The 27,117-nt window shown below is 35.0% G+C and overlaps 1 protein-coding gene across 1 annotated transcript; it reads right to left on the bottom strand.

Moving 5' to 3' along the window:
- Positions 1 to 300: 300 nt before the first annotated feature.
- LOC141638365 (DNA-directed RNA polymerase IV subunit 1-like) lies at positions 301 to 12,711 on the bottom strand. The gene is given in 20 exon segments (XM_074447762.1): positions 301 to 551; positions 792 to 903; positions 1,128 to 1,384; positions 1,988 to 2,125; positions 2,385 to 2,558; positions 2,794 to 3,056; positions 4,042 to 4,190; positions 6,061 to 6,164; positions 6,252 to 6,318; positions 6,417 to 6,586; positions 7,008 to 8,651; positions 8,653 to 8,940; positions 9,027 to 9,122; positions 9,202 to 9,357; positions 9,851 to 10,045; positions 10,144 to 10,197; positions 11,254 to 11,378; positions 11,468 to 11,588; positions 12,300 to 12,424; positions 12,624 to 12,711. Coding segments are annotated over 19 exon segments (4,374 nt in total). The 5' UTR covers positions 12,387 to 12,424; positions 12,624 to 12,711; the 3' UTR covers positions 301 to 377.
- Between the last annotated feature and the right edge of the window lie 14,406 nt (positions 12,712 to 27,117).

Below are 27,117 nucleotides of genomic sequence, written 5' to 3'. Positions count from 1 at the left end.
ATGAAGAATCTGAAAGAAAAATGTTTGCATTGCATGGAAAGTTTGAAAAGATTACAAGAAAAGTTACTACTACTACTACTACTACTTTCCCAGCTTCTCTTTGCTGCTTCGACTAACATTTTCATTGCCGCTTCAAAATATGGGCAACGAAGATGAAGTAGAAGCAGCAAAAAGAAGCGTAGAGGAAAGCCTACACTACTTCTACAACGACGACATTTTACAACAAATACAATGCAACATGGATTACTACTTATTACTAAAGAGTACAAATTTCTTGCTTTTCCGCAATATTTATTATTGTTCCCCCGATTTCTGTTCTTCTAGGGCATCTCAACCGCAAGAGGGGGGGAAATAGCGAGAATGCCCATAGTTCGAAACTAATGTTTCGTACCATTGCGCAACCACCGAGTCTGATAGATGTTTGCTCGGTGAGGCGCAATAACCTCCAATGCACCGTGAATGCATTTCTTGTAAGAGAAGTCTTCAAATGAGCCATCCTGTCTTTCTAGAATGAAGCAGCGGCTCCCTTTATGTTCAGAGTGTTCACCAACCTATAATCAAAGAACATCATATTCACAAGTCTAATTCGAACCATTTTCATTCAGGGATCGCATTCATAAAAGGAACAATGAAAATTCCGGCAAAAGCATTATTCTCTATTTCTTCATATATTTTTTTCATATTTTCCTCACGTATTTTGAAAATTAGGAGGAAACAATGAGTCGGAGATTAGTAACATTGAAAGTAGAACGATCTTCAGTAATTAGAAAACAAAAACACCCAAGACTTGCCTTTATGTCAACAGCTCCGTCGCCAATTTTCTTCTCCTTGTGTGGGTGAAATTTTAAAACCATCAGTACCCCAGTCTTGTCATTGTCACTCAACCGTTCACCAATGGCGTACCTGTGCAAAAATTGAAGAAATGGATTAATAATTTTTTTTCTTGGCAACCAAGGGATTAATAGTTAACTTGTGAAATCCTATAAACCATAGAACAAACAATAAATCCACTACGGAAATAGAATGCTATCCTTTGCAGTGGCTTTGCCTGCTGCGAATGTAGATCTAAGATGATCCTAGTTAAGGGAAACGTAAAATACATAATCAATTTAAAAGCTATTACTTACTTGTGCAACAATTTATTGCATAGACGGCCGAGGTTCAGTATGTCATCCACCGAAATTTGGCTCTGTAAAAGTGCCTTTGGTAACCCAATACTTTTGAGACCTTTTGGAAATTGCTTTTGTAGAAGCTGAGTACGAAACATTTCCGAGACAAGCTTCTCGCCATTGGGAGGTACGTCTATTTTCACGTCACTTTCAGGAACACTCTCTTGGCTAGCCAGAAGTTTATAAACATCCAAGGGCTTCTCAATTTCGTGTGTCTGGAGAAAATGAAGACAACAACAGTGAGAAACGTTATCATGAATCGAGATTCGAGAAAAGGGAAAAGGAAGGAGCGGAGAGGAGTAGTTTCGTGCGTTAATTGGATTTTTTTCCTTCACGTCAATTCAGATTGGTTCGGTTTCGATCTCAATTGCCATTCCTAGTTCCTCCAATTCTATAGATTCTTTTTGTGTTTGATTAAATCACCCCTCAGCCCTCACAGAATAACAAAACGTAAATAATATGTTGAATAGGAGGAATACGTTTTTCCTTCAATTCTTTCCAAGAAAGAATTCTAGAAACGCAGTAAAAAGTTACATCGAGGACATACGAAATTATTTATTTAAGAAGACTTTATGTTAGATAACTTCGTTGTTGTCAACTTGTAACAACGTTTACCAATGAACTTAATATTGGAGTATATATCTTATAAATGATAATCCACATCCGAATTTTCAATCGAGGTTAATAAAAACGAAAAAAATTGAAATTTCCTACAAAAAGCATAATGCACATATGTCCAGACTCCAGAGTCGTTCGATAACATAATACTAATAGATCTCACTTAAAAAGCACCAATAGTTCAGGGGAAAGGATAGTACCTTGCGAGAATAAAGAAATTCAAAAGGTGCTCCGGTACCCACACGAGGAACATTACCCCATGCCAAAGAGTCCAAGCTGCCGTGCAGCCCGTCAGTCGCTCCTCGCTTAGCAGCTTTTATGAACGAAGCACCTGCATTCTGCAAAACAGTCGGCAAAAAGAAAAAGATAAAAAACAGAACATCTTCAGAGAGTATATAACAGACTAGTACTCCGTAACATAAAGATACAGGTGTACTGTATTTGTCAAATTTCGGGCACTTATAATTAGGCACTTGCATTTATTTGGACCAAGCCAACTAGGATCTATAAGTGTATAAATAACTTATGGATATTTGTCATAACCTTTCTCTTACATGGATAATTTAAAGTGTTAAACAAAACTGTTAAAGAACTCACAGTAAAGCAAGCCAGCATAAATGGAGATGACACAGAGACATGAGCTTTTTGCTTCGCGATTCCTTTTGCACTCAACCCTACAAATTCTCCTGCCACTGACAGACAGTCTGCCACTAGGTTTAGGTGCTCAGGAAGAACAGTCTTGCCGATATCACTGACAACAGACTTCAAATTCTGCAAATGTTGAGGACATAGTTACATAAATCTTGAAAAGTCCAGAACTAATGTACAGACATAGTCTTATCTAAGTGACTGAGACGGTTGTATGCATACATCTAAGCGATTAATTAAACTAAACTAATTAATAAAATGAGGAATAAATATTAAATGACGTGGGCGTATGCATACCACCGTCTCATAATTTTGTTTTTGAAGGAGCAAGAGAGATAATAGTTAAACAAGAACAAACCCGAAGGAAAGAGTTCCATGCAGCATCAACACCATATGCTGAGAATATCTCACTCAGGTCATCAGGGTAACTGCGCGACCAGTCTATCAAACCCATGATAGGAAGACAAGCATCCATTAACTGATTCCATGGGTTTTTGCTACCGCCACTTGGTGAGAGAGAAACACTTAAGTATAGTTCACCACCAGCTAAATGCTTAGCTGCTCTTGAATCTTTAGGCTGATCACGCCACGAGATATCTACCTTGTCAACCTCGATAAATCCTAGAGAAAAGCGTTTTAAAAACATAATTCAGCAGAGAAAAGAAAACATTGACGAGGGCATACAGAACATTCATTATAGATCAAAATCAGAATAAAGGTAGAGCTTGAGCATTAACTAATGAGAGAAACAGCAAAACAAATACCTTTGAACAAACCCTACGCACATTTTATTTTTTAAAATCTCATCGTAAGATCAAATGTTGTACATAGTTGCACAAATAATCTGAGATACTCTACTTAACTTCCAACAGGGATATTCTAATGCTTTCTGGATCTGAATAACTCAGAAGGGAAAGAATAAGATAGTGGCGTTCATTGGGAATAAAAATAAGAGAAATAGTATGTTGGAAGTCCTTTGTAAATAAAACAGCCAACTTGTCCCCAAGGTAACAAGATAGAGGGGTATATTAGCCTTAAGGAATTGCCACAATATTCACACTAAAATAAGAGTAAACAAGAAATATATACGGAGTAGGTTTTAACATAGCAGAGACATGGACATGGTGAAAGACAGAAACTTCCTAGAAAATGGTGTTCTTAATCGAGTGTCCAAAATTTTAATTCATAGAGCGGATAAATCATTAGTGAGTACTATTACCTTCCAAAATACACAATGGGATAGTAATATTGAATTCATAGCGACTAACATGTTTACAATTTGAACCGTGATGCGTCCGGGAAGGTTCATGTCCCAAGCCAAAGGGGGGGCCAGAGGGTCGGACACATTAATAACAAAAAATATTTTCAAGTGACCCTTAAACTAAACTTTTACTACAAAACAATAGAAAATTCTAAACAAAAAACACATGTAGTGTACACTAAACAGAAATCAACAGTTCATTTTTATCATGGCAAAGAAAGTCCCTAAAATAAAATCATAATAATATGCTACACGTGTTGTCAGGCGAAGTACTGATTTGCAATATATAAGTCTCAAAAGTAAAAATGCCATAATGCCTAAAATAAGATTAACAAATGTGTGTACCTTTTACTAGAGCAGCCAGAAGACTTGGTATGATCACATCTCGAATAGTTTTCAAATCGTGGCAAGAATTTCGTGAGCTTTGACTGATTGTAGCAGTGATACAGAGTGCAGCATTGTTTTCACTTTCGGTATCAGCTAGACAACCATTCCTATAATTAAGTTGGTCAGTTCATATGAGTGTACCTCACAGGAGTATGCAAGAGAACCGATTAGAGTAATTCATACAACAAAAACAATGGCATTCAATTGATCATGTATGCTCAACATAGATTGTTTAGCAATAAAAAATAGAGAAGCAAGAAAAAAAAAATTAAATAGAAAAGAAAACAAGTGACACAGTGACAATTGCTTGATAACATACTCAAACCTGGAAAAGTAAATTAAAGATCGCCACCTGAAGGCTTAGTCATGCATAAAAGCTACAAGTATTTCCACTTTGGTAGCCTCAAGTTCAACATAATTCCACATTGGTGCCCAAGCTTTCAATAACTCCACTTTCGTAACACGAAATTTGATAGTCCGTATATTTCTCCCTTTGGTGATCTTAAGTATAACTTTCAATAAATTTCGTCGAAAAATGATACTCTCCCTCTGTCTTAAATAAGAGTCACTCCTTCAATAGCACAAGAATTAAGGATATGTGGATGAAAATGAGAGTGAGAAAAATGTGGGACCACAAAAATCATGGAAACCACAAAAAACAGACAAAAAGGGAATAACGCAAAGGGTGAACCTCATTGCGAGACAACCTAAAAAGGAAAGAGTGAACCTTATACAGAGAGGGAGTAATTTTTAAGAATGATAAAATAGTTTTTTTACAAAATAATATGAAATTCCATCTTACTATTCACTTTAACGTTAAATTGTATACTTTATTATGCCGAAAAGCTTCATAATTTAGATGAAAGTTGACTATTTTTTACAGAGGTCATCGAAGTGAGTAAATTTTCCAAAGCTCGGGTCACCAAAGTGAAATTAACCAAATTTGCCAAACCTGAAGCCACCAAACTGAAGATAGCCCAAACTATGAACACCAATGTGCAATTATTCAAGAAGTTTATAAAGTTCAACAAGAAACAAAAAAAAGTAAACAGCTAATAACCTATGGCAAGAGTTACTATCCAAAAGAAGCTATGTCAGGCTAATGAAACAAAGGGCTACCATGAAATGCCACATTACCGTACAACCATCCCAAAAACTCTCACCAATAGCCATGGTATTAAATTAAGGCCGAGACATCGCAACACGATTGAGTTACAAGACTTTGAAGATCCCCAAAACCGCATTTTGATTAAAACCGAAATCAGGTCACAAAAACCGATTCCGCAGACTGTCTCGTATCAAGATTTAGCGCGATGTCTATGAACTTATGAATGGGTGAAAAGGGTTGGACGTACACATCTATAACCTTTGCGGATGGTATAATCTACAATGAAAGTTGTTGCAGGAACTCCATTGGCTAAACCTTACTTCAATATAAGAAGCGTATACGCTTTAGCAAGTAGTTTTGTTTTATTCCATCATAACCGCTTCCAAAGAATAAGTAGAGAACACTATTTAGAGAGCCACTACAGTATGTTTATAAACATTAAGAATTGATACTTCGAGTTCTTCCATTCAAGCCTCAAAGAGAATATGACTACCCCATAGGATAAAATGGGGGAATCTTAAGAGTTTATTCTACGTTAAACCAAATAAGTTAAGAGAATTAAAACCCCAATCTTATCTTAACCCAATACTTACTACATATTAGATCAATACACATGAAAGAAATAGTATAGTCTCATGAGAATCCTAATTCCTATAGTCTCTTCTTAAATGCAAACAATAATTCAATACACATGAAAGAAATAGTATAAGTGGGAATCCTGTCGTCTCGTGAGAGTATTATTTGATATTAAATCTATTATATACTTTGTACAACCAAATAAAAGTAGGAATGATACCAACATTTCCATTTAAGATTTTAACTTTGTCCAAAAAGAAAAAAAAAATATTCTGTGGAGTTAAGAGGCTTACTTCCTGGCTATCTGCACATTAGAAAGCGAGGGATTTGCCTCACACTCCTTGGTGAGGGCGTCAATGATAGAGATAACTTTCAGTCGCCGCCTTTTCAGAATGTCCTGGACAAAGTGATTGACACATTTGGTATAGGAGGATAAAGTGTGAATTGTGAATAAACTTCTCATAAAACAGGTCTAACACATTACCTTGCTTACGTGAAAATGGCAAACCCAAGGGCATACATTTAGTCGATTAGAGGTCTGTGGTGAGTAGCTAGTAAACAAAACAAAAAAAAAGTGTTAGCAACAATGAAAACAAGCAATGTGACCAAGAAATGAAAAAGAGTGTGGACTAGAACAAGATATTCTTACAGAATCAAGACCTTCGAGACAGTGTCAGAAAATAAAAGCTTCTCAAGATGATTCTTAACTTCTAAGGCCCCATATTCAAAACCGTAACGAACCCTTCTTAGCTTGTCAGCAAGAAATAGTGAAACAGTCTTGCGTCCAGTTCTTTTTCTAGAGCCACTCTCCAATGTTTTCTGCATGATGAAATTTACTTAATGAGATGTTTCTAATTCAGAAATAAAACAACACATATATGAACGTTGAAAGCTTGCAGCTTGCTATTATTGTCAGAAAGCTGATCCCTAGCCAGATATTTATCAAATAATACATTCACTTCCTAAAATCAATGAGCGCTACTCAAAAGGTTATATAGATAACGTTTCACATGTACCTAATCAGGAAACATGTGAAATTAAATGACTAAAACCAAATTATATGAAACAATGTACACAAACTATATTACTACGCTCTTTTCTTTTTAAAACAAAGAATAAGATAGGATGAAGCACTTGGCAAAAAAACAGACAGAAAGACAGACTAATCCATCCGCAAAATATTTCTTTAGCACTTAGTACACATCTGGAAAAAATGTTGGAGAAAGAAAGATATGAGAACCTTGAAATTTAGTAATGGAGATGGCTCTAGTATGCTGATTGGTTGATCTAAAGCACTATAAGCAGCTTCAGAAATAGCACAAGCTGCCAGGGCACCAACAGGATGACCGCCAACAGCATTGCACTCATCCATGCTATCGTCACTTGATCCCTTGCTTTTGTCATGTGGAACAATCCTATCTTTTTCCATGGCATAATCGAACTGAATAACTTGATTTCCATATGCACTTCTAACAGTACCATCATATGCCAGCAGGATATCACGCATGAAAAATGTAAGTTTTCTTGTCAATGTTCCAGGAACTTCGGCATTTTCACTAAAGGAGCTACTTCGACTAGTAACAGAATGAACAAATGATTCAAGCGGGTTCAAACCCGAAACAAATGAACTTTCAACCACAGCAAATGGAATAAACGATTTGGCAAATCCAAAATCGCCTTCAGAAGTTCCCTTTTGTTTCTTCATGTCATTCCAAGCAGTGCATGAGAGCCTATGAGGATGTCTAAACGACAAAGGTACAAGTGAATGTTGTAACCCGAGACACATACTCTGTTGAACTATTTTCATCAGATTCCCTTTGCTTCCTGATTTTATCATGGCCAGAAAAGAATTGTCCTTAACGGCATACTGATGAGTCAAGTTTTGAATATCTCGGAAGACAAATTTGAAAGCATCGGCTGAAGCTCGACTTAGAGCAGCAGATTTTTGTTTTTCATAACATAGCTTTTCCACCTCAAGTGACTTGATATTCTCATCCTCATCCTGTGTGCCAGTGAGGTAACTTGTGAAAGACTCCATCAACAGCTGTTTTAGATGGCAGTTCTTCTCGGCTTCTTCGAGACCACAAGAAACTTCATCAATCAAATTCTTATGTGTGTGTCCATCGGAACAAAGATAAAGGTCCTGTAAAGAGACACTCAGCCCCCTGGATGACAACCACTCACAGAGGACTCTCTGAGCGATATCCACATACTCAAGAGCTTTACCACCACAATGGTTTATAAGACCTTCAAATAAGTTCCCATCTGCATCCCCTCGCAACCAAGATGACCCTTCCGGAGCTTCCAATAGTTCTCCTTTACTAATGTGGACCTCATTTGAAGGAGAGACGTAGTCGAAATCTGAAGGAAGTAACAAGCTGAAAAACTGTTTCCCAGTCCATAAAGTAAGACCCCTGGACGCTGTATCGCTGATTGCAGATGACAATAACTGTCGAGAAGACAACATTTCGAGTTGCTCCATCTGGGTTCTGGATAGGAAATTACCTTCCAACATGATCAGATGTGCAGCTGTCAAGCTGTCGTGGGTGAGAGAAAGAAGATTTTTTCCACTCTGTCCATTTCTCAACTGCCTATCCAAGCCCACAAGTTCTTTAAGTTCAACTCTAGCCTCTACTGATTGGGGCACAAAGGCATGAAGACAATCACCGTCGAAATCCCCACGCAAGGGAGCACAGCATAGAGGATTAATCGAGACTACCGTATTTATTGGAAGAATCTTCACATATAGGGCAAGTATGGAATGTTGATGTATTGATGGAGGCCTATTTACCAGCATGACATCTCCATCATTTAAAGGCCTACGTATCAGATCTCCTAACTGGAAATCCTCCATGCGACAGACACGAATCAATTCGCCTTTTAAGTCGGACATAGACGTCTCCCTTCTCAAGGAATCTAAGATTGCAACTAGCTGACAACTTTTCTCTGTTCCAAGGATTAAGATGCTCAGAGATTTGCAGTCTTTCAGCGATACAACAAGGAATGCCAATCTCCCAAACCCTCAAATTAGGATCACCGGTAACAACCGAGCGAATAATGTGATCACTCCGCTTGGTGAGGATTACTTCCTTCATCCACTTTGAAGCTGACGTATTCAAGGGGCATTCATTGTTGTTCTCAGTACCATTAGTAGTTGCCTTCTCTAGACGTAACTGCATTGAATAATAAGCACCATATAGTTTACTAACAATAATGGGAGAAAAGGGTCAGAGTTTAGAGTCTATAATTAGGTTCATGCCTTGGATAGTTTCAAGCAGTCAAGCACACGAGACCCCAACTCATTTGCAGTCCCTCTGAAATCAACTAACCTCCTGAAAGCCCTACTTCGGTCATCCTAAGATAAAACTACAGATCATGAGTATAAAGAAAAACTTTGAACAAGAGGGAGAGGAAAAAAATACAAAATTACTCACAAAAATAATTTTTTGCCCACAAGATTGTGGATGCACAATTTCTGTAACACGGTGACAGTTGGGTGTCACAGGGAAGCAGTTCATGAAAAGTACATCAATTTCGGAAACAAACTCCTTTATGAAGCTTTTGTCAACATCTTTTAACAAAGCATGAACCTGTGGAAACATGAAATTAAAATCACAGTTAAGTTCCCGATGATTCCAGCATCCAGAGACGTGTGAGAAGAGGGTGAAAAGGGACCAACAGTCCCCAGTTTCTAGCCAATAACTTCCATGCTTTGCTGTTTTAAAATGATGAAGGTCAAAGCACTCTCTCAGAACAAAACAAATCTCTCTCAACGGTGTTTATAGAATAAGAGCACATCAATTCTTTTTGATACGTTGAATATGAAGTCTTTGGTCGTGAATCTTATGATGAGATCCCCTGAGTATGCTGAAGCATAAACTTACGTGAATATGAGAAATATCAGTAAACTCAAGAGTTTAACAGAGTCCGATAAACCAGGAGCTGCATCCCAAATTACAGCAGAATCGAAATTCCAAATATTATTAAATAGAGTTTAGACAAGTTAACTTCAAGATTCTGCATATACATAGCGAGTTTGCAAAATACTAAAACAGAACAAAAAGAAGGTAGAGAATCATATACCTGTGCTGGTGACAGGACTCTTTTAGTACTGCTAGTACTTTCGTCCACTGGAACCTGAACATCTTGTGGAAGAAAATCCCAATAATCATGAAGTTGGTATTTGTTATGTGTCCTCTCATTAAGCTCTGCTATAATTGCAGTCTTTTTAAACAGGTCGGTGGTGGAAAGTCGAAATCTCACATACGGAGCCCTTGCCTGCATAGAGAACGCAGCAAATAGATAATATATTTACAACAAGATGAGAAAAAAGTTAAGACTTAGGACTTTACTACAAGCACATTAGAGAAACTTACAGCACAATATCTACATGGCTTTAGCTGATCAATCCTAGCCTTGTTTTTGGCACCCTGTGGGATCCAAGAAGAAGAAAACCATGCCATTATCATGTAACGGGACATTACCAAAAACATAGGTCAAAACTGGCAAGTCTCTAGAAAAACAAACAAGAACTTTGCATGGTAACTAATCTAACGAAACATGAGATAGAATTCATCAAGTATTATCAATGTGAAATTTGAATGGTGAAGCAACAAATTGATTCACAAATGAAAAACAAAGGTTTGACAACGAAAATCGTGCCAAAAAAACACTACTGTCTAATTGTTCGTGAATTTATTTTGCGAGGTGCATCCACTCTTTAAATGACATCAAAATGATGAATAGATATCTGGTTCTGAAAAAATTGTGCATTCCAAGAGTTCAGTCATGCTTAAGAAGAAAAAGAAGTTCATTAACCCTTTGTTTCGACTACGGAATTTGGAGGGAAAGCGGGGAAAGAGAATTGAAGGGAGACAGTTTCCTTTATTTGGTTAGCAAAATGGAGGGGGGGAGGGGGGATTTGGAGGGAGAGAAAATGGACTCCTACAAGGCCACCGTAGAATAGCATAGGTACCATTGTACCAATTGACCATGTTGACAACTCACTCCAACCCATGTAAATGTCATACAGTAGGTTTTAGGATGAAGTCGTGAAACCTTAATAACGGAAGTATCAGCTGGTTTTAGGATGAAACCTAATTTGGGCTTATATAGTGGACCTACCAAGCCCTGAAATGAAATTTATGGACTACAGAATCATAATTAGCAGAAAGTCTGCAATGTATGAGCAGCTACTGATTTTCATATACAATATCATAACCAAGCTCCAAGGAGGGTGAATAGGCCAACTTTGCTTATGTAATAATGCAAAGGAATCTAAAACAATGATCAAGTGCATACCACAATGGATCACATCATATCTACAAGCAAACTAGAAAATGAAAGAACAAAATAAAGCATTTCAGACAGTTATAGGTTATGTATAATATCTTTAGAAAGCAGGTCGTGTTAAAAATCCACTCAAAATCCAAAACCACACTGAAACTCAGATTATGGACGCTTTTGGTACTGAAAAGGTATCTGACCTTAGCACGTCTTTCTCTTCGAACGGATTTGCATCCTGGGCAAATTCCGTTCAGAATCTGTACAACTTCAGATATAAAATACGGATGCAGTATTGTATAAGGAAAATTGATGACCCCAAAATGACCTGCCAGACAATTCACAAAACATATGTAAAGGAAATTACAAGTAGTAGAAATGGTTTCCATTTAGAGCACCGCTAGAACACATATGTACCTTCACAATACTTGGTATTTGTAGCACCGCAGGTGGCACATTGTGAAGAGGGATTCGGAAACCCCAATCTTGGATCAGTCACACTGGCAGGTGTTTCTATAGATATGACAGATAGCTTCTCCTGAAATGTCACGACAGTGTGGGAAGTAGTGTAATCATTATCAATTAAAGAACACACCAGGGTGACATTCAAGTACAAAAAGAAATTAAGGGCATGATACTTAGGCTGTTGTGCGTTATAGATATCTTTTCAAAGAAAAGAAAAAAAATATCATGTTCGTTGAGCATCAGTATTCAGTACAACTATAAAAAACTTGAAAGAGAAAAATTTGAAATCTTGATATGTAAAACTGTAGACGCAATATCATCAAAGATACGGTGATTACTTTCCATCCAAGTAAGTCAGTGAATTAGGCGAAAACAAAAAATATATGGCAATGCAAGTTACACAAGAATAAAGATCTGCCTTAGACAACGAGATAAGATTGTTTCAGATGTGAGATGTGAGAAACAGGAAATCATGTGTGTCAACCGAAAAAAGTCATTCATACATCATCATTACCCCCGTGCCTATAAAAATTCTCCTTAAAGTGGTGTAGGAGGGAGGGTCAGGCATACACATCATTTGCTTAACAGAGATTTTATTTCCAACAGACACATAGCCAACCAAAGGGACAACTATCGACTAGTTCATGAAAAAAGAAATGCATCGGGTTATTGCAGCCATTTTGATACAGTCCATTATATACACAATCCAAAAAGATAATTTATTATAGATAGACACATATCCCAAAATAGACATAATAAGAAAAAAAAAAACATCAGTACTTACAGCATCTGTTTCTGATAGAACACTAAATTTGATGCCATTTAGGATCCCTGCAGGTACTTGTTTCTCGTAATCTACGTCAATGTCCATGGAAACTCAAATGCACCTACTCAAAGTGAAACTTTCACCTAGGTTTCAAAATAAAAATTTCATATGAAGATGAGTTAGGGCCATGATTATAAACAAAGAAAAATAGCATAACTGAAGTAGGAGTAAATGAAATCATAGACACATCACACATGGAAGGAATAGAGCAAGAGATTGAAAAACGACATGACATCTACATGCATTGAAAGGAGGGACAAATAAAAAAAAATCACTACTTACCTTAAGTTTCTGCAAAGTTAAAAGATCCAAATATCTAGGCATTCAAGTCTATATGTTTCTTGCACTCAAGCTTGACCTCAGCTCAAACACCTGCCCAAACTTGCTCAGGGTAAGCCTGTATACATGATTACTTAGGTTGCTCAGTGTATTTTTAATTAAACAGCTGATAGCTAAAAAAAGGAATCCTTTCAAGAATTGATGATATCTGGAAACATCTCAGCATGAGAGTGCATTACAGATGGATCAGCATGCAGCTTAAAAAGGATTTTCTACCAAAGAATTGACAACATTAGCAACTTTATAAGCAGAATGGGTTTTATTTATGCTATTACTGCTTTGAAGCCGAATCCTAAGATAATGTAATAAACATCCATCTAGGACCTGCCAACAGATCTATTTCATTTGTCCCACAAATGGAGCCTCAGACAATGTCTTTAAAAAAGAAACCCTCGTTTCTACCAGAAAAAAGATAAATTGCAGGAACAAGTCCCTCATTACAATGCTTCCCAGGTCACCTATAAATTCTATGTCCCTTCGCTTGTAAACAAATTGCTTAAAGAGGTTAGATGAAGGTCTATAAAAATTATGAAGAGAACAGCTGAAAGCAGGGGTTATGGTAGGGCATTCACACTGCCCGAGTGAGAAACGTGGAACAGATTTGAATTCCGTGCTACCAATTGGTGAGCAACAAATACACTTATACTATAAGATCAAACAAGTTCTCAATATGGAGCAGAATTTAGCAACCATGACCATGGCAGCAAATAATATTAAAACAAGTGTTCTGATAAAATCAGTTCAAACTAATGTACAAAGTCGAATGCACGAAAAGAATATCCTGTTAGCTCAGTATAAAGTCATAATGATTAAAATATACAATAAGCAGACATGGATGACACAGCTGGAAGGTTGTAACAATGTTATCGGCCTTAGGATGAATTACACAAAGCACCCGAAAGAGGTAATTTTCCCATATCCCAGCAAAGATGTCTCCTAGTATACAATTTCATCAATTGATTGACTATGAAAGCCACGGAGTACATAACTAGAAAAATAATGCCAAAACTATCACAGGAATCCCGACTACTGTCAACGTGCCAGTTAGGCTCAAATCCTCCTGCAACACAACTAGAGTTTGGTTCCCATCAGCTATTATCTTCCTAAGAGACAGATATTTCCAAGCACTAACAATCACCTTGAAAGCAAGTGATGGAAACAAAACTTCGCAACCACTCACTGATATCACCATTAATAATGTGTCATAAAGGGCAGCCTGGTGCACGATGGCATCCCCGCTAGGCGAGGGTCCGGGGAAGGGTCCCACCACAAGGGTGTAATTGGGGCAAGCCTTCCCTTGCCATTTTGGCAAGAGGCCGCTCCAAGGACTTGAACCCGTGACCTCACGGTCACAAAGCAACACCTTAACCGGTGCGCCAAGGTTCCCCTTCATTAATGATGTGTCATAATATACAAAAAAATAAAAATAAAATAAAAATAAAAGCCAAACACTCAGTAATAAGCTCCAGAACCAACAAAGGCCAAAACAGTCAAAAATATGAATTTCGCAAACTTGCTCTGTGCTCCCAACATCTCCATGGATACCTTAAAGCCAACGCGGATCAGAACCTTATTTCCGAAATACCTCTAATAAGAGTAACCGCAGTTACTCAATAATTGCCTAACATACCAGAAGTGTGGTCAAAAGACTAGAAGAAAAAGCACAACTACCACATTCTACTGTCACTCGGTGGGGTCTGTGGACATCATGTATGAAGCTAAGCAGATCATCACCCACCATCAAGTTTACCTAATCACAAACCCTACGCCTTGATTCCGAATAATCAAACAACCTCGGAAGCATATTCAATTAAGGAACACATCAGTACATAGTCCCGACATAGTCCATCAGTCCCAATCATTTGTTTACATTTACTAAAATGATCGAGAATCATTTGTTTACATTTACTAAAATGATCGAGACGGAGGGAGTATTAATCAAAATCATTTTCCTTCTTCAATTCAGGGTACTTTAGAATTATGACCAGTGATCAAAACCATCAAACATGCAATCATCACACATTACTAAAACACCCATTAAACCGACATTTTTTTCCCAAAACAATCATATACACAAAATACATGCAAAAACAAATCAAACCCAAAATCAAAAAACAAAAAAAGAACCCTTGTAAAGACAAAAGCTTCACCTGAATTAATGTTGATTTCTCTCTTAAATTCTTCACTTCTCTAATGAAAATTCACCCACCACAACAATTAAACCTGGGAACAATAAATAAAAACAAACCCATTAATAAAGAAAAATGAATAAATACACATAATTTCAAAGAACAATGCAGCTACATATAAATAAAACACAAAAACAACCAAAACCCAACATTATTTGCAACATGAATGAACAAAAAAAAGCGTTGTAAAAACTAAAAAGATTGAAACTTTTAGACATACAAATGGGAAAAGAGTGAATTTCAAGTGAGAAGAAGAGAAAAGAGAGTGTATGTGTGTAGTAGAAGTAGTAGTAATTGCTTTAAGGGCCCCCTTTGGCTTTGTTTTTATACTAAAAAAATTGGGTATGTATCTGATTCTGGGAAGAAATCAATGCAGAATTTCTTTGATTAAGAAAAGTGAGAAAAATTAAAAAAAAATTGAGAATGCAATTGGGAATTTTGTGGGTTTATGTTTGTTTGAGAGTTATTGGGGAGATTTGTTGGGGTTTAAGACTCGATAGTGTGAAAAGTGAAATTAAAGCAAATTTACCGAGAAATTAGAATGAGTAAGGCTTTGCTCTTTTGAGAACTAATTTGATCTTATAAATTCGATTCGATTTAATTTAAATTTATTAAGTTCTTTCGATTCGATTCGATTCGATTCAGATTAATGATGTTCAACAATATTATTATTATTATTATTATTATTATTATTATTATTATTATTATTATTATTATTATTATTACTCCCTCCTATTCATTCATTTTGTCCCCCTTCTATTTTGCACAAGAATTAAGAAAATGATTTTGGACCACACAAAACACTCTATTCCACTCTACCCCACATGTAATTAAATTTGGACCACACAAAAGTTACCAAAAAAGGAAAGAGGGACAAAAATCCGACTAGCTTTGATAAAGAAAGAGGGACAAAATGAATGAATAGGAGGGAGTATTATAAAAGGATGCCCGCAGCTTTCATTAAATGAATAAAAAAAGTTTACATGAAATTGGTGGGGAGCCGAGAGACAACCTGGGCTCTCACACCCTTAGCAACAGCAAAGCTAAGTCTAGAAAAAATGTAAGCGGTCACCCAAGCCCCCGCATCCTGAGATACCGAGAATTTCTGGATCCGCTTAACAACATTATTATTATTATTATTATTATTATTATTATTATTATTATTATTATTATTATTATTATTATTATTATATATTTATTAATTTATTATTATATGTTGGGATATTCTACATGATACCCCTATGTTTTTTCATATTATATAGGGCACCCCTCTTTTTGATCTAAAAAGCTTTGACTATCTATAATTCTTGGTCACGAACTCGAAAACGACAATTTTTTTTTTCGAAATAAAGATCTCGTAAAGACGATCAATGTGAAAAAAAAATGTTACTTTATGAACTTGTAGCCATTAAATATAGTCGGTCAAAATTTATTTGGTTAAAAACGTTTGACCGGCCGTAATTCTTGCAACAAGTTTCGAAAGCAGCAATATTTTTTTTTCCAAATCGATATCTCGTAAAAGTCATCGCATTTCGAGCTCATAACCACGAATTATAGGCTGTCAAAGTTTTTTCGTGCAAAAGAGTGGTACCCTTTAAAAAACCCAAAATAATGAGGCTACCATATCGAATATCCCTTCTATTTTTTTGGTGTATCGAATTATTATATATTACTATTGATGAATAATATTATTATAATATTTATTATTGTTATTATTTTAATTATTATATATTATTAATTTTATTATTATTATAATCTTTTTATTATTATTATTTCAGTTCAGTTCAGTTCAGATCAGTTCAGTTCAGTTCAGTTAAGCTCCATTAAGTTCCGTTCAGTTCAGTTCAGCTCTATTAAGTTCGGTTCAGTTCAGTTCAGTTTAGTTCAGACAATTTCAGTCCAAAAGAACAGGGCCTAAATAGTAGTTGTTGGACCCATTTGGAATGTTTTCTGAGACAGTTTTATGGTAGAAAGTAGAAATAATTCGGTAACAAGTTTTTGTTCAAATAATAAGTTACTCCCTATATTTTGAGTCTCTTACCCTCTCAAAAAGGTAGTCAATCCAGTGTACATGGTTTACAGGCTATTACGTATACTCGAGGTTTGCCCAGTGCACACCAAAAATAGTGGCCGCTGATTCCCTCATAGTTCAAAAAAAAAAATGTCCGTATAAACATTTATCATAAATTAATATTTAGTTTTAATTTGATAATATGAAGAAGTATTTTATGATGATAATTGACTGGTTTAATAATATGAAATATTCAATAAATTATTTAGTATATATAGTATGGATTACCAATGTTTCATTAGATAAATTACTTAGATCTCGGGCAAACAGGTCAACAAAATCGGGTTTATGTTGGGAGTCAGCCTGCTCGGGCAAGGTCATTTCGGGTTTAACAGAATTCGGGTTGGATTGAGTCAGGCCAGGTCTTTCTCACGTCGATTATTATCAAGTTATATAGTGATACCGGTCAGTTTCCAACAATAGATATTCAGGTCGAGTCATATAAAATCGGGTCATGGGTTTTGAGTTCGAGTGTCAGGTCAGTTTATTCTAATTGAGTCATTCAAATCGTTTCAATTTTGTCGGGTCGAAATTACCTCTCATCAATCTCGCCTAACCTATGTTAAGAAAACCACTTGTAGATGTTTCAATTACTGATTTACTTCTACTATCATATATGAGTAGTAGCGTACAGAGTATACTTTCACTCCAAAGGTAATATAAACCTATTTTCCTTCTATAAAAAGTGAATTCATGTTACCTTTGGAGTTGATGAGAGGGAATATCTAATTTGTTTACAATAATTCGATGCTCTTTAATGGTTAATTTACAAATTCTCCTTAAGAATTAATTTTCTCACAACGATTTAGATTTCATTAGGTTGCAATTTGAAGCGAGTAGTCAAAACATGGAAACATTATACACTTCACGATTGTTTTTATTTGATATTTGAAGTTGGTATTGTACTATTCCTACAAATTAGTTTGAGCCCCTATTTATGTATGGTACTTTGTATATCAATTGAACCCAATGAGGTAGTTGGAAAGCAATGTAGGGTTAAATGGAAGACAAAAATTAAAGGAATAAGAGGTAGAAGTAGTAAGTGAGTGAGTGGACGTATTTTTGCATGAATATAGCATCTCATTAAATTGGGTCCTTTTTTCTAAGAGCCATTTCCAAATAGTTACCAATACAAGTGACATTTTCATATTGGCCTTACTAATAAGTAATAACTACTACCCAACGTCGGAAGTCAGAAGCAACTAATAGCCATTCCTCAATTTTTTCAATTGGAGTAAAGGGAGACACAATGACGATTTTAATACTGACAAATTTTAAAGGTGATCATAAATATCATTTTTCATAATTTAACTAACTAAGCTGGTTGACATCCGCATCGTTGACATGCTATTACTAGTATTTCAAAGCCTAGTAAAACCGACCTTTTCGAATAACCTAAATAGATAATCGATTCAAATATAAGTCTTTGAGTTCATTGAAAATTATTAGAAACTAACTTTGATACACTTGTTTTGGCCTAATCTTTGATGGACCCAACAGACATCGAGCTATCGATCGACTAATTTGATGTTACATACAAGCACTCAGTTCTAAAGCAATCGAGTTTAGAAGCGGCAACGCTCGAAATTTATAAAGATATGTAGTAACAATGTGAAATACATCCGACCTCCTTTACCTCTATAAGTAGAGCACATTATCCTACTCTTAAGATATGAGTAATAGTAGTAGTTTCTCCGTCCTGATGAATAGTTATCTATTAACATTTTATGAGAAGAGGAATTCAAACGTAGATAACTTGACTGAAACAGAGGAAGTACATCATAATATTTTTATAATTTTATCCACGAAGTGTCATATCACATTAATAACTCCATTAATATTGAATGGTACTCATATTATTGGTGCAAATTCTCTATACGAAACCGAAATCACTATACAACTAAACCTCCCACTATTTTTTTTATTTTTTTTGCCTTTGGGATAACAATTGAACACAAGTTGGGCAAAGTTTGATAAAGAAAACAAGAAATGTAGCATGATCAAATCATAAAGGCATCAAATCTAAGCAACTTTTGGAGTGTTTCATCATCCCTAGATAAAGAGCTTATTGTCATGTCTCATCCTTCAAAATCTGAAAGATTCACTTATGCATACACTAAAGGACATTTGCATTCTTAGGACAAAACATAGTATTGATTCTCATAATCTTGTATCCAAATCAACTTGGTTGTGCTTAAAAATTAGGTACTTTTGTAGGAGATAGCTTTACCAAGAGACCAAACCGAACATAATAGTTACTAGGTAGGCCATGTTCGTTCTTTTCCGTTGAAATTAGCTGAACCGAACTGAATGAAGTTGAAATAAACGGTTTGAAATTAGCTGAAATTAAAACTGAAAGGATAGGGCCTTAGTTAATTTAATCTAACTAATCCAGTTATTATACAACTAGTTTAGATCTCATGCAATAAATGCACGGTATATATAGTTTTTTTAATAAATAAATTATTTATAAAATAGTGATATTTCATTAATTGTCCATATTTTCGTTATTATATTTTGCTTTGTTGACAATTAATCAAGAGATTGTTGGAAGTATTTACAGTTTGGTTTTATATGTAGTATGTTCAAGTGATTCTTAAATAATAATATCAATAAAATATTTAGCAATTTATAATTTTACATAAATTTTATTTATAAAGTTTATAGTTAGGCAAAAAAGATAATTTGATGAAAAGATTAATTTAATTTAAAAGATAACAATTTAATGAAATAAAGATATAATTATTAGTTTTTTTTTTTTTGTGAATGCACATAGTTATAAACTTATAATTACCTTCTTTATTTAAAAAATACTTTTTGCAGGGGAAAAATGTGAGAATTTCTATTTTTTTTAGTAGATAGAGAATTTGATCAACATTTTCCCACTTGTTAGAAGGTGTTCACCAAACAAACCAGTTCTACAGTTTACTTGTTTAAGGTCGCCGAGTAAATATGTTTAAGTATTTGTTTTTATAATAATAATAATAATAATAATAATAATAATAATAATAATAAGGCCTTGTTCTTTTAGACTGAAATTGTCTGAACTGAACTAAACTGAACTTACCTAAACTACGCTTATCTGAACTGAATTTAACTTAACTTATCTGAACTGAACTGAAATAATAATAATAATAAAAAGAATATACTAATAATAATAACAATAATACCAATAATAATAATAAATATTATAATACCAATAATAATAATAAATATTATAACAATATTATTCATTATTAATAATAATAATCTAATAATATATATAATAAATAAATAAATATAATAATAATAATAATAATAATAATAATAATAATATCATAATATAAATGATAACATTAATAATAATAATAATATACTCCGTAGTATATTAATAATAATAACTAAAAAATAAATAATATAATAATAGTATAAATAATAATAGTAATAATAATAATAATAGGTCTAATATAATAACTTATTAATATACTAATATTAAATAATATTTATTAATAATATTAATAATAAATTAATAATGAATATATTAATAAAATAATAAATATAGTATAATAACTTATTAATATAATAATATTAAATATAATAATAATAATAATAATAATGTTATGAATAATATTAATAATAATGAATATAACAATGAATATAATAATAAATATAATAAATATAATAATAATAATAATAATAATAATAATAATAATAATAATAATGATAAATATATTAAATATAAATATAATAATATAAACGAATTAATAATAAATATAAAAATAATATAATAATAATAGTAAATAAAATAATATAATAATAATGATATCAATAAGAATATAAAATAAGAATAATAATATTAATGTTGAAATAAACTAATATGAACTGAACTGAATTGAATAGAGTGAACTGAACTGAACTGAATTGAACTTAATAGAGCAGAACTGAACTGAACTGAACTGAACTTAATGGAACTGAACTGAACTTATTAGAACTGAAATTAAGTCCAAAAAAACATGGCGTAAGTGTCCTATAAGAATATATGTAGCAAATATATATCGAAAGGGTCAATATTGCCAATCTCTAGGTTGATGGCAAATTTTGGATCTTGAGCATTGTTAATTATCTTAATGTCATTGTAATAAACACCAAATGTCAAATTTGCCTACCTTCACAAGACACTTTTGAGACATTGAATCATGTGAACATTAGAATGTATCTATATAAGTATAGTATCTCTTCAATCGATCACTATTTTTGGTTTGACATTCCTAGTTGATAAATGAATGAAGCATACAAATTTATCTCAAGATATATTTGATTAATAAAGATATTTGTATATACGGACTACGGACTTTTAGGACGCGGGCTTAAACCGTAAATGGTAACACCTTTCCGGCTAAATATTTAGTTGATAGCGATATTTATTCTAAAGCTCAGGGCGAGCCTGACCTGCGAATCGAGAAAAGTGATTGGTATCGAAAATAAATTAAATCATTTTTTAGTCATGCTAATTAAGATTCTACCTCGACATAAAAGTTGAATGAAATTAAATGCTAAAGGAACATGATCCTCAGAATTTTCATTTACACCCACTTATCAATTATCACTTCCCTTTGCATATTGAATGGAGTAGAAAGAAAGATAGTGTAATAGTGGAATGCCTCACCAAATATCGTTTGTATCTTTAAATGGGTATCAAATTACGTTGCATGTCACAGACAAAGAACAAATTTTACCCTACTTTATACTTCCTCCGTCAATTATTTATTTACCTATTAGGCCCTGTTCTTTTGGACTGAAATTGTCTCAATCGAATCAAATCGAATCAATTGAATCAATAGAGCTGAATCGAATCGAATCGAACTTAATGGAGCTGAATCGAATCAATCGAATCAATCGATTCTGATCAATCGAATCGAATCGAATCGAAATAATAATAAAAAGATAATAATAATAATAATAATAATAATAATAAATATTATAATAAAAATAATACCAATAATAATAAATATTATTATAATATTATTCATTAATAATAATATATTAATATAATCTAATAATAATAATCTAATAAGATATATAAAAAATAAAATATTAATATAATAATAAATAAAGTAATAATAATAATAATAATATATTAGTTATATAAATGATAACATTATTTATAATTATATAATATATTAATAATAATAACTAAAAAATAAATAATAAAACAATAATAATAATAATAATAATAATAATAATAATAATAATAATAATAATAATAATAGGTCTAATATAATAACTCATTAACATAATAATATTAAATATAATAATAATAATAATAATAATAAATATGTGATTAATAATATTAATAATGAGTATATTAATAAAATAATAAATAATAAATAATAACTTATTAATATAATAATATTAAATATAATAGTAATAATAAATATGTTATGAATAATATTAATAATAATAAATATATTAATAAAATAATAAATATAATATAATATAATAATGATAATAATAATAATAATAAATGTTAAATATAAATATAATAATATAAACAATACGAATTAATTATTAATAAATATAATAGTAATATAATAAATATAAAAATAATAATATAATAATAATAACAATAGTAAATACATTAATATAAAAATAATAATAAGAATATCAAGAAGAATAATAATAGTAATGTTGAAATAAACTGAATTGAATCAATCGAATCAATCGAATCGATCTCAATCAATCAATCGAATCAATCAATCGAATCAATTGAATTGAATCAATCGAATCAATCGAATGGAGTCAATCAATCGAATCGAATCGATTAGAATCGAAATTAAGTCCAAAAGAATAGAGCCTTACAATACATTTTTTTGTTATTTCATTTATTTGTTTACCATTCTATATTAAAAGTACTTCTAATAGGTAATTTGATATACAACATCCATTATCGTTTCAAATAGGTATCAAATTACATCCCCGTTCTTTCTCGCTTAGAGCATCCGCAAAGGTGAGGCTCCCCATATCTTCTCTTTCCTTTTTTTATTCGTCCACCTCATTTTCCACTAACTTTTCCATTTACCCTCCCCATTTCATAATTATATTTATGCAACAATGAGGTTCCCCAATTTACACACAAAAATTTGGGAACCTCCCCAAAAGTAACACAAATTGCCTTACTTTTTTTTTGGGGAGCTCCTCTAAAAACAGTGGAACCTCAAATGTTGGGGAGCTTTATGCAACAATAAGGAGCCCCATATGAGGAGAGAGAGGACATATGGGGAGGCACCTCCCCACCTTTGCGGATGCTCTTAATTTCAACCCATTTCAGTTCAATTCAGCTCAATTCAATTCAGTTCAGTTTCATTCATTTCAGTTCAGGCGCTTAGGCCATTTTATCACAAATTAACTCTTATTTCAGTTCAGTTTAGTTAAACTCCATTTAATTTAGTTCAGTTTATCTTTATTCAGCCGAAAAAAACAGGCCTATGATACAGGTCACAGACAAAGAACAGAAGGCACACACTCATGCGGCAAAAGAAACTTAGTTTATATGCTCTTGACTTGCTTAAGATAGGTAGAGCAAATTGGCCTTATATATTCAATTTCTATGCATAAAGGATGTAATTTATGCTACATATAGACCCATGCAACAAAGACAAAACGCCGAAAGGAGTGTGACATATACATATACTAATAATAATATATACATGCATCTCCCCCGTTTATAATTATAGTACTCGATCTCATTTTGCAATAGTAACATGAAACTAACTTTTAACCCAATTTTATATAATTATCATTATAAAACTATTACTGAATTTAGAAGAATTATATTTTTTTCAGTCAATTTATAGAACCTGTCATAAAATACACACGAGACACGTACATCACTTGATATTGATTTTATTTTACACCCAACAAAGCTTAAGTCTAACAAAGTAACACTTGAATAATCTCATTTATATTATCTCTACTTGATTCATTTTCACAATTTTGATTTGACATTCCTAAATGATATTTTGCTTATGAAAATGTCCAACTATTTAATTAATGCTCTCACATAACGAGTGTTAGCGCATATTTCAGAACCAACTTATAATTACCCTTAATATAGGTAATACTCCGTAGTTTTCTATGTCGGGATCATTGTACTACATTTCCCTATTTAGTCGTGCCAATCATTTCTTTACATTTCCATTTTATTTTATATTTTTATATTTCTTGAAACATGTTAAGTATGGAGTGTTAGGGATAAAAATTGTGTTTTACCACCTGTGACGTGGCACCGTTTTGTTGGTAGAAGAAAAGGGCAAAAAGCTGGCAACGTGGCACACAATGGTTGGTGGGCAAGAAGAGAAGGGGATTGACGAGCTGGCGAAAGGGGGACCATCGGATCAAGAATAAACAAACACAAAGTTGAGGGATTGCAAATGGCACGTGCAAAAAGGATTATTGGGCTGGGTCAATAACAAATTCCTATTCTAATGGGATTGACCCAAAATACAGGAGCAGAAATAGGAAAGGAGGTTCTTGGACTCTTTGTTTGGTTTGGCAGCTATAAAAGCAAGAGGAGGACAACGTTCAAAAGGGCATTTTTCATTCGAACTCGAGCAATATCAACACAATTCCTTCAAAATTCCCGTCTGCTATTGGCAATAATTCACTAGCTAAAATCGTTCTTGTATTTCCTTACTTAGGCATATTATTCTCGATCATAGTGCAAATTTGGTGGGATTCCGACTCCCCCCGCGGTTGTTCTCACACCGGGTTTTCCGCGTCACCAAAAATCATCCGTGTCATTCTTTTTCATTCGTCTTTATTCCGTTATCCCTATCGTCGCATTTAAAACATAATTGGCATTAGATTAATCACTATCACTCACGTAAAATATTCGTAACCGGTAAATTTTTACCAAAACAGTTTGGCGCCCACCGTGGGGCATAGTGATCATTTTCTATAGCCAAGCCTCACCAAACCTAACCAGCCGTTACAATGTCTGGAACCAGCCAAAATCCTTCCAGCAGCCAGAGTATGTCAGCCCTATCTTCCAACGCAGACTTACTTCGCATCCGCGGATCGGTCGATGCATCCTCAATCCACGGGCGATCCCCACAAGATGTCAACGAGTCATAGCTCGGCCAGAAGCGCCCACCATTCCGAAGACAGGCAGTGCACCCGGTCGGTCAAATCCAGCAGGGAAGACAACCCCAGCAGAAGAGGCGAAGCGATATCGGCTTGACCCGAAAGCTCGGCGCGAAGTTCTCAAAGCGGAGGATCTCGGCACTCGATCCGACGGTGATGATTCGGGGATGGACACTCTGCGTCGGGCCGTTGAGGATCGAGGAAGGACAACCGAACACGATGGCTCAAATCGTGACAATGATCCGATCCAAACCAAGATCGCACCGGAGGCTCCGACGAACCCGGTGGGAGGATCGGGTCGACCAATCCCGTCAGAACTAGTTACCAGGCTGGATCTTGCAGGGGTAGCACCCAGCGAACCAATCGAGCCAAGAGGATTGGGATGTCTGTCATTCGATAATCTATCCAGTCTGCAGCAGACAACAGGTAACGCTTTGTTTAGCACCCCTTCCACGGATCGACCTTCCACCCTTTTCGTGTACCCCGCACACCGACACCAGGATGGCAATCTGACACATCCCCAATACAGCAATTCCATCCTGCAACCAGTTCACCAGTGAAGCCTGGATCGGAGGATTACAGCAGACACCAGGATGGCAACCGGATCTATAATCGCGCAACACCAAAGAACAACACCCAAAGACCAGGCCAACTTTCCGGAGCACCCGGCTAGGAGGTACACCTGCTTTGGTTCCTTTCCGCGATTTCTAACCCTCTTGCGAGAGAATGGTAATTCACTGAGCAAGAATACCGGGAGCCGAGGGAGCTAATGTATAGGATACCGGCGTAGTCTGTCCGGAGAAAGTAGCCAATGATAGCTACGCAGACTCACCTTTCGTGGATGATATAGCTCTAATCGGTGTTCCTAAAGGATGTGTGCCGCCAGCTATGACACTCTACGACGGAACCACAGATCCACTTGACCATATCAACCACTACAAGCAGAAAATGATGGTGATAACCGCAACTGGATCTCTAAAGGAAGCTTGTATGTGCAAAGGTTTTGAGTCAACGCTCTCAGGAGCAGCCCTGCAGTGGTTCGTCGGTCTATCTAACAAAAGCATATCCAGCTTCGCCGACCTAGTTAATGCCTTCAACCAGCAGTTCGCCAGCAGCAAAAAGCCGGAGAAGCAGACCAGTGACCTCTACCGGATAGTGCAAGGGTTTGAGGAATCTACCCGCGATTACTTGAACCGGTTCAACAAAGAGAAGGTGTCAATTCCGAGGTGTGATATAGCAACCGCTATACAAGCCTTCCGCCGAGGGCTGCACCAGGATTCACAGCTATACAAAGAACTAACCATGCATCCATGCACTACCTTTGAGGAGGTGCAATCGAAGGCGATTGCTGTCATGAGGCTGGAAGAAGACTCTGCACCTGTAAGAGGCACTTATGATTCGGACCAGATCCGAAAAGGCTCCAGTAGAGAAGAAGAGCGAAAGATCCAAACCCTACAGCAGGAGCGTGAATAAAGTTTCTGGAAATTCTGAAGGAAAGTCCGAAGCAGACTTGCCTCCGAAAGTAAGTGAGTATGGTTTCACTACCAATCTTGCAGGACTATTCAAAGCCTTGAAAGAGATGGGACGCAGAGTCAGATGGCCAAAACTTCCAGAAGGAAACCCCAACAGCAGAGACACGGGCAAAAAGTGTGAGTTCCACGGCAGCAACACTCACAACACCGATGAATGCCACTCCCTCAGAAAGGAAGTCAAATTTCACTATGACCAAGGAAACCTGGATCATCTCCTACCCAGAAACACAACAAGAGTAAATTCGGCGGATCGGGTTACGCCTCCCCCCTCCTCATTGCTCTAGAACTGAATGTCATTACAGGTGGATCGGAGCTGTGTGGGCTGACCTACTCAGCAGCTAAGAGGCACGCAACCAGGACTAAGGGAGACAGACCAGAGAGCTCCTGCAGGGTTAACCACCAAAATCTGCCGTCAGTCACCTTCGACGAAACAGACGCAGGATCTACTCCTGAACAACACCACGATGCTCTAATCATCACGCTTCCCATAGGAAATTGCAAGGTGAAAAAGATCCTGGTAGATA

Source organism: Silene latifolia, unplaced genomic scaffold, assembly GCF_048544455.1.
Source record: "Silene latifolia isolate original U9 population unplaced genomic scaffold, ASM4854445v1 scaffold_20.1, whole genome shotgun sequence".
Taxonomy (NCBI): Eukaryota; Viridiplantae; Streptophyta; class Magnoliopsida; order Caryophyllales; family Caryophyllaceae; genus Silene; species Silene latifolia.
This window is presented reverse-complemented; position numbering and strand designations above follow the sequence as displayed.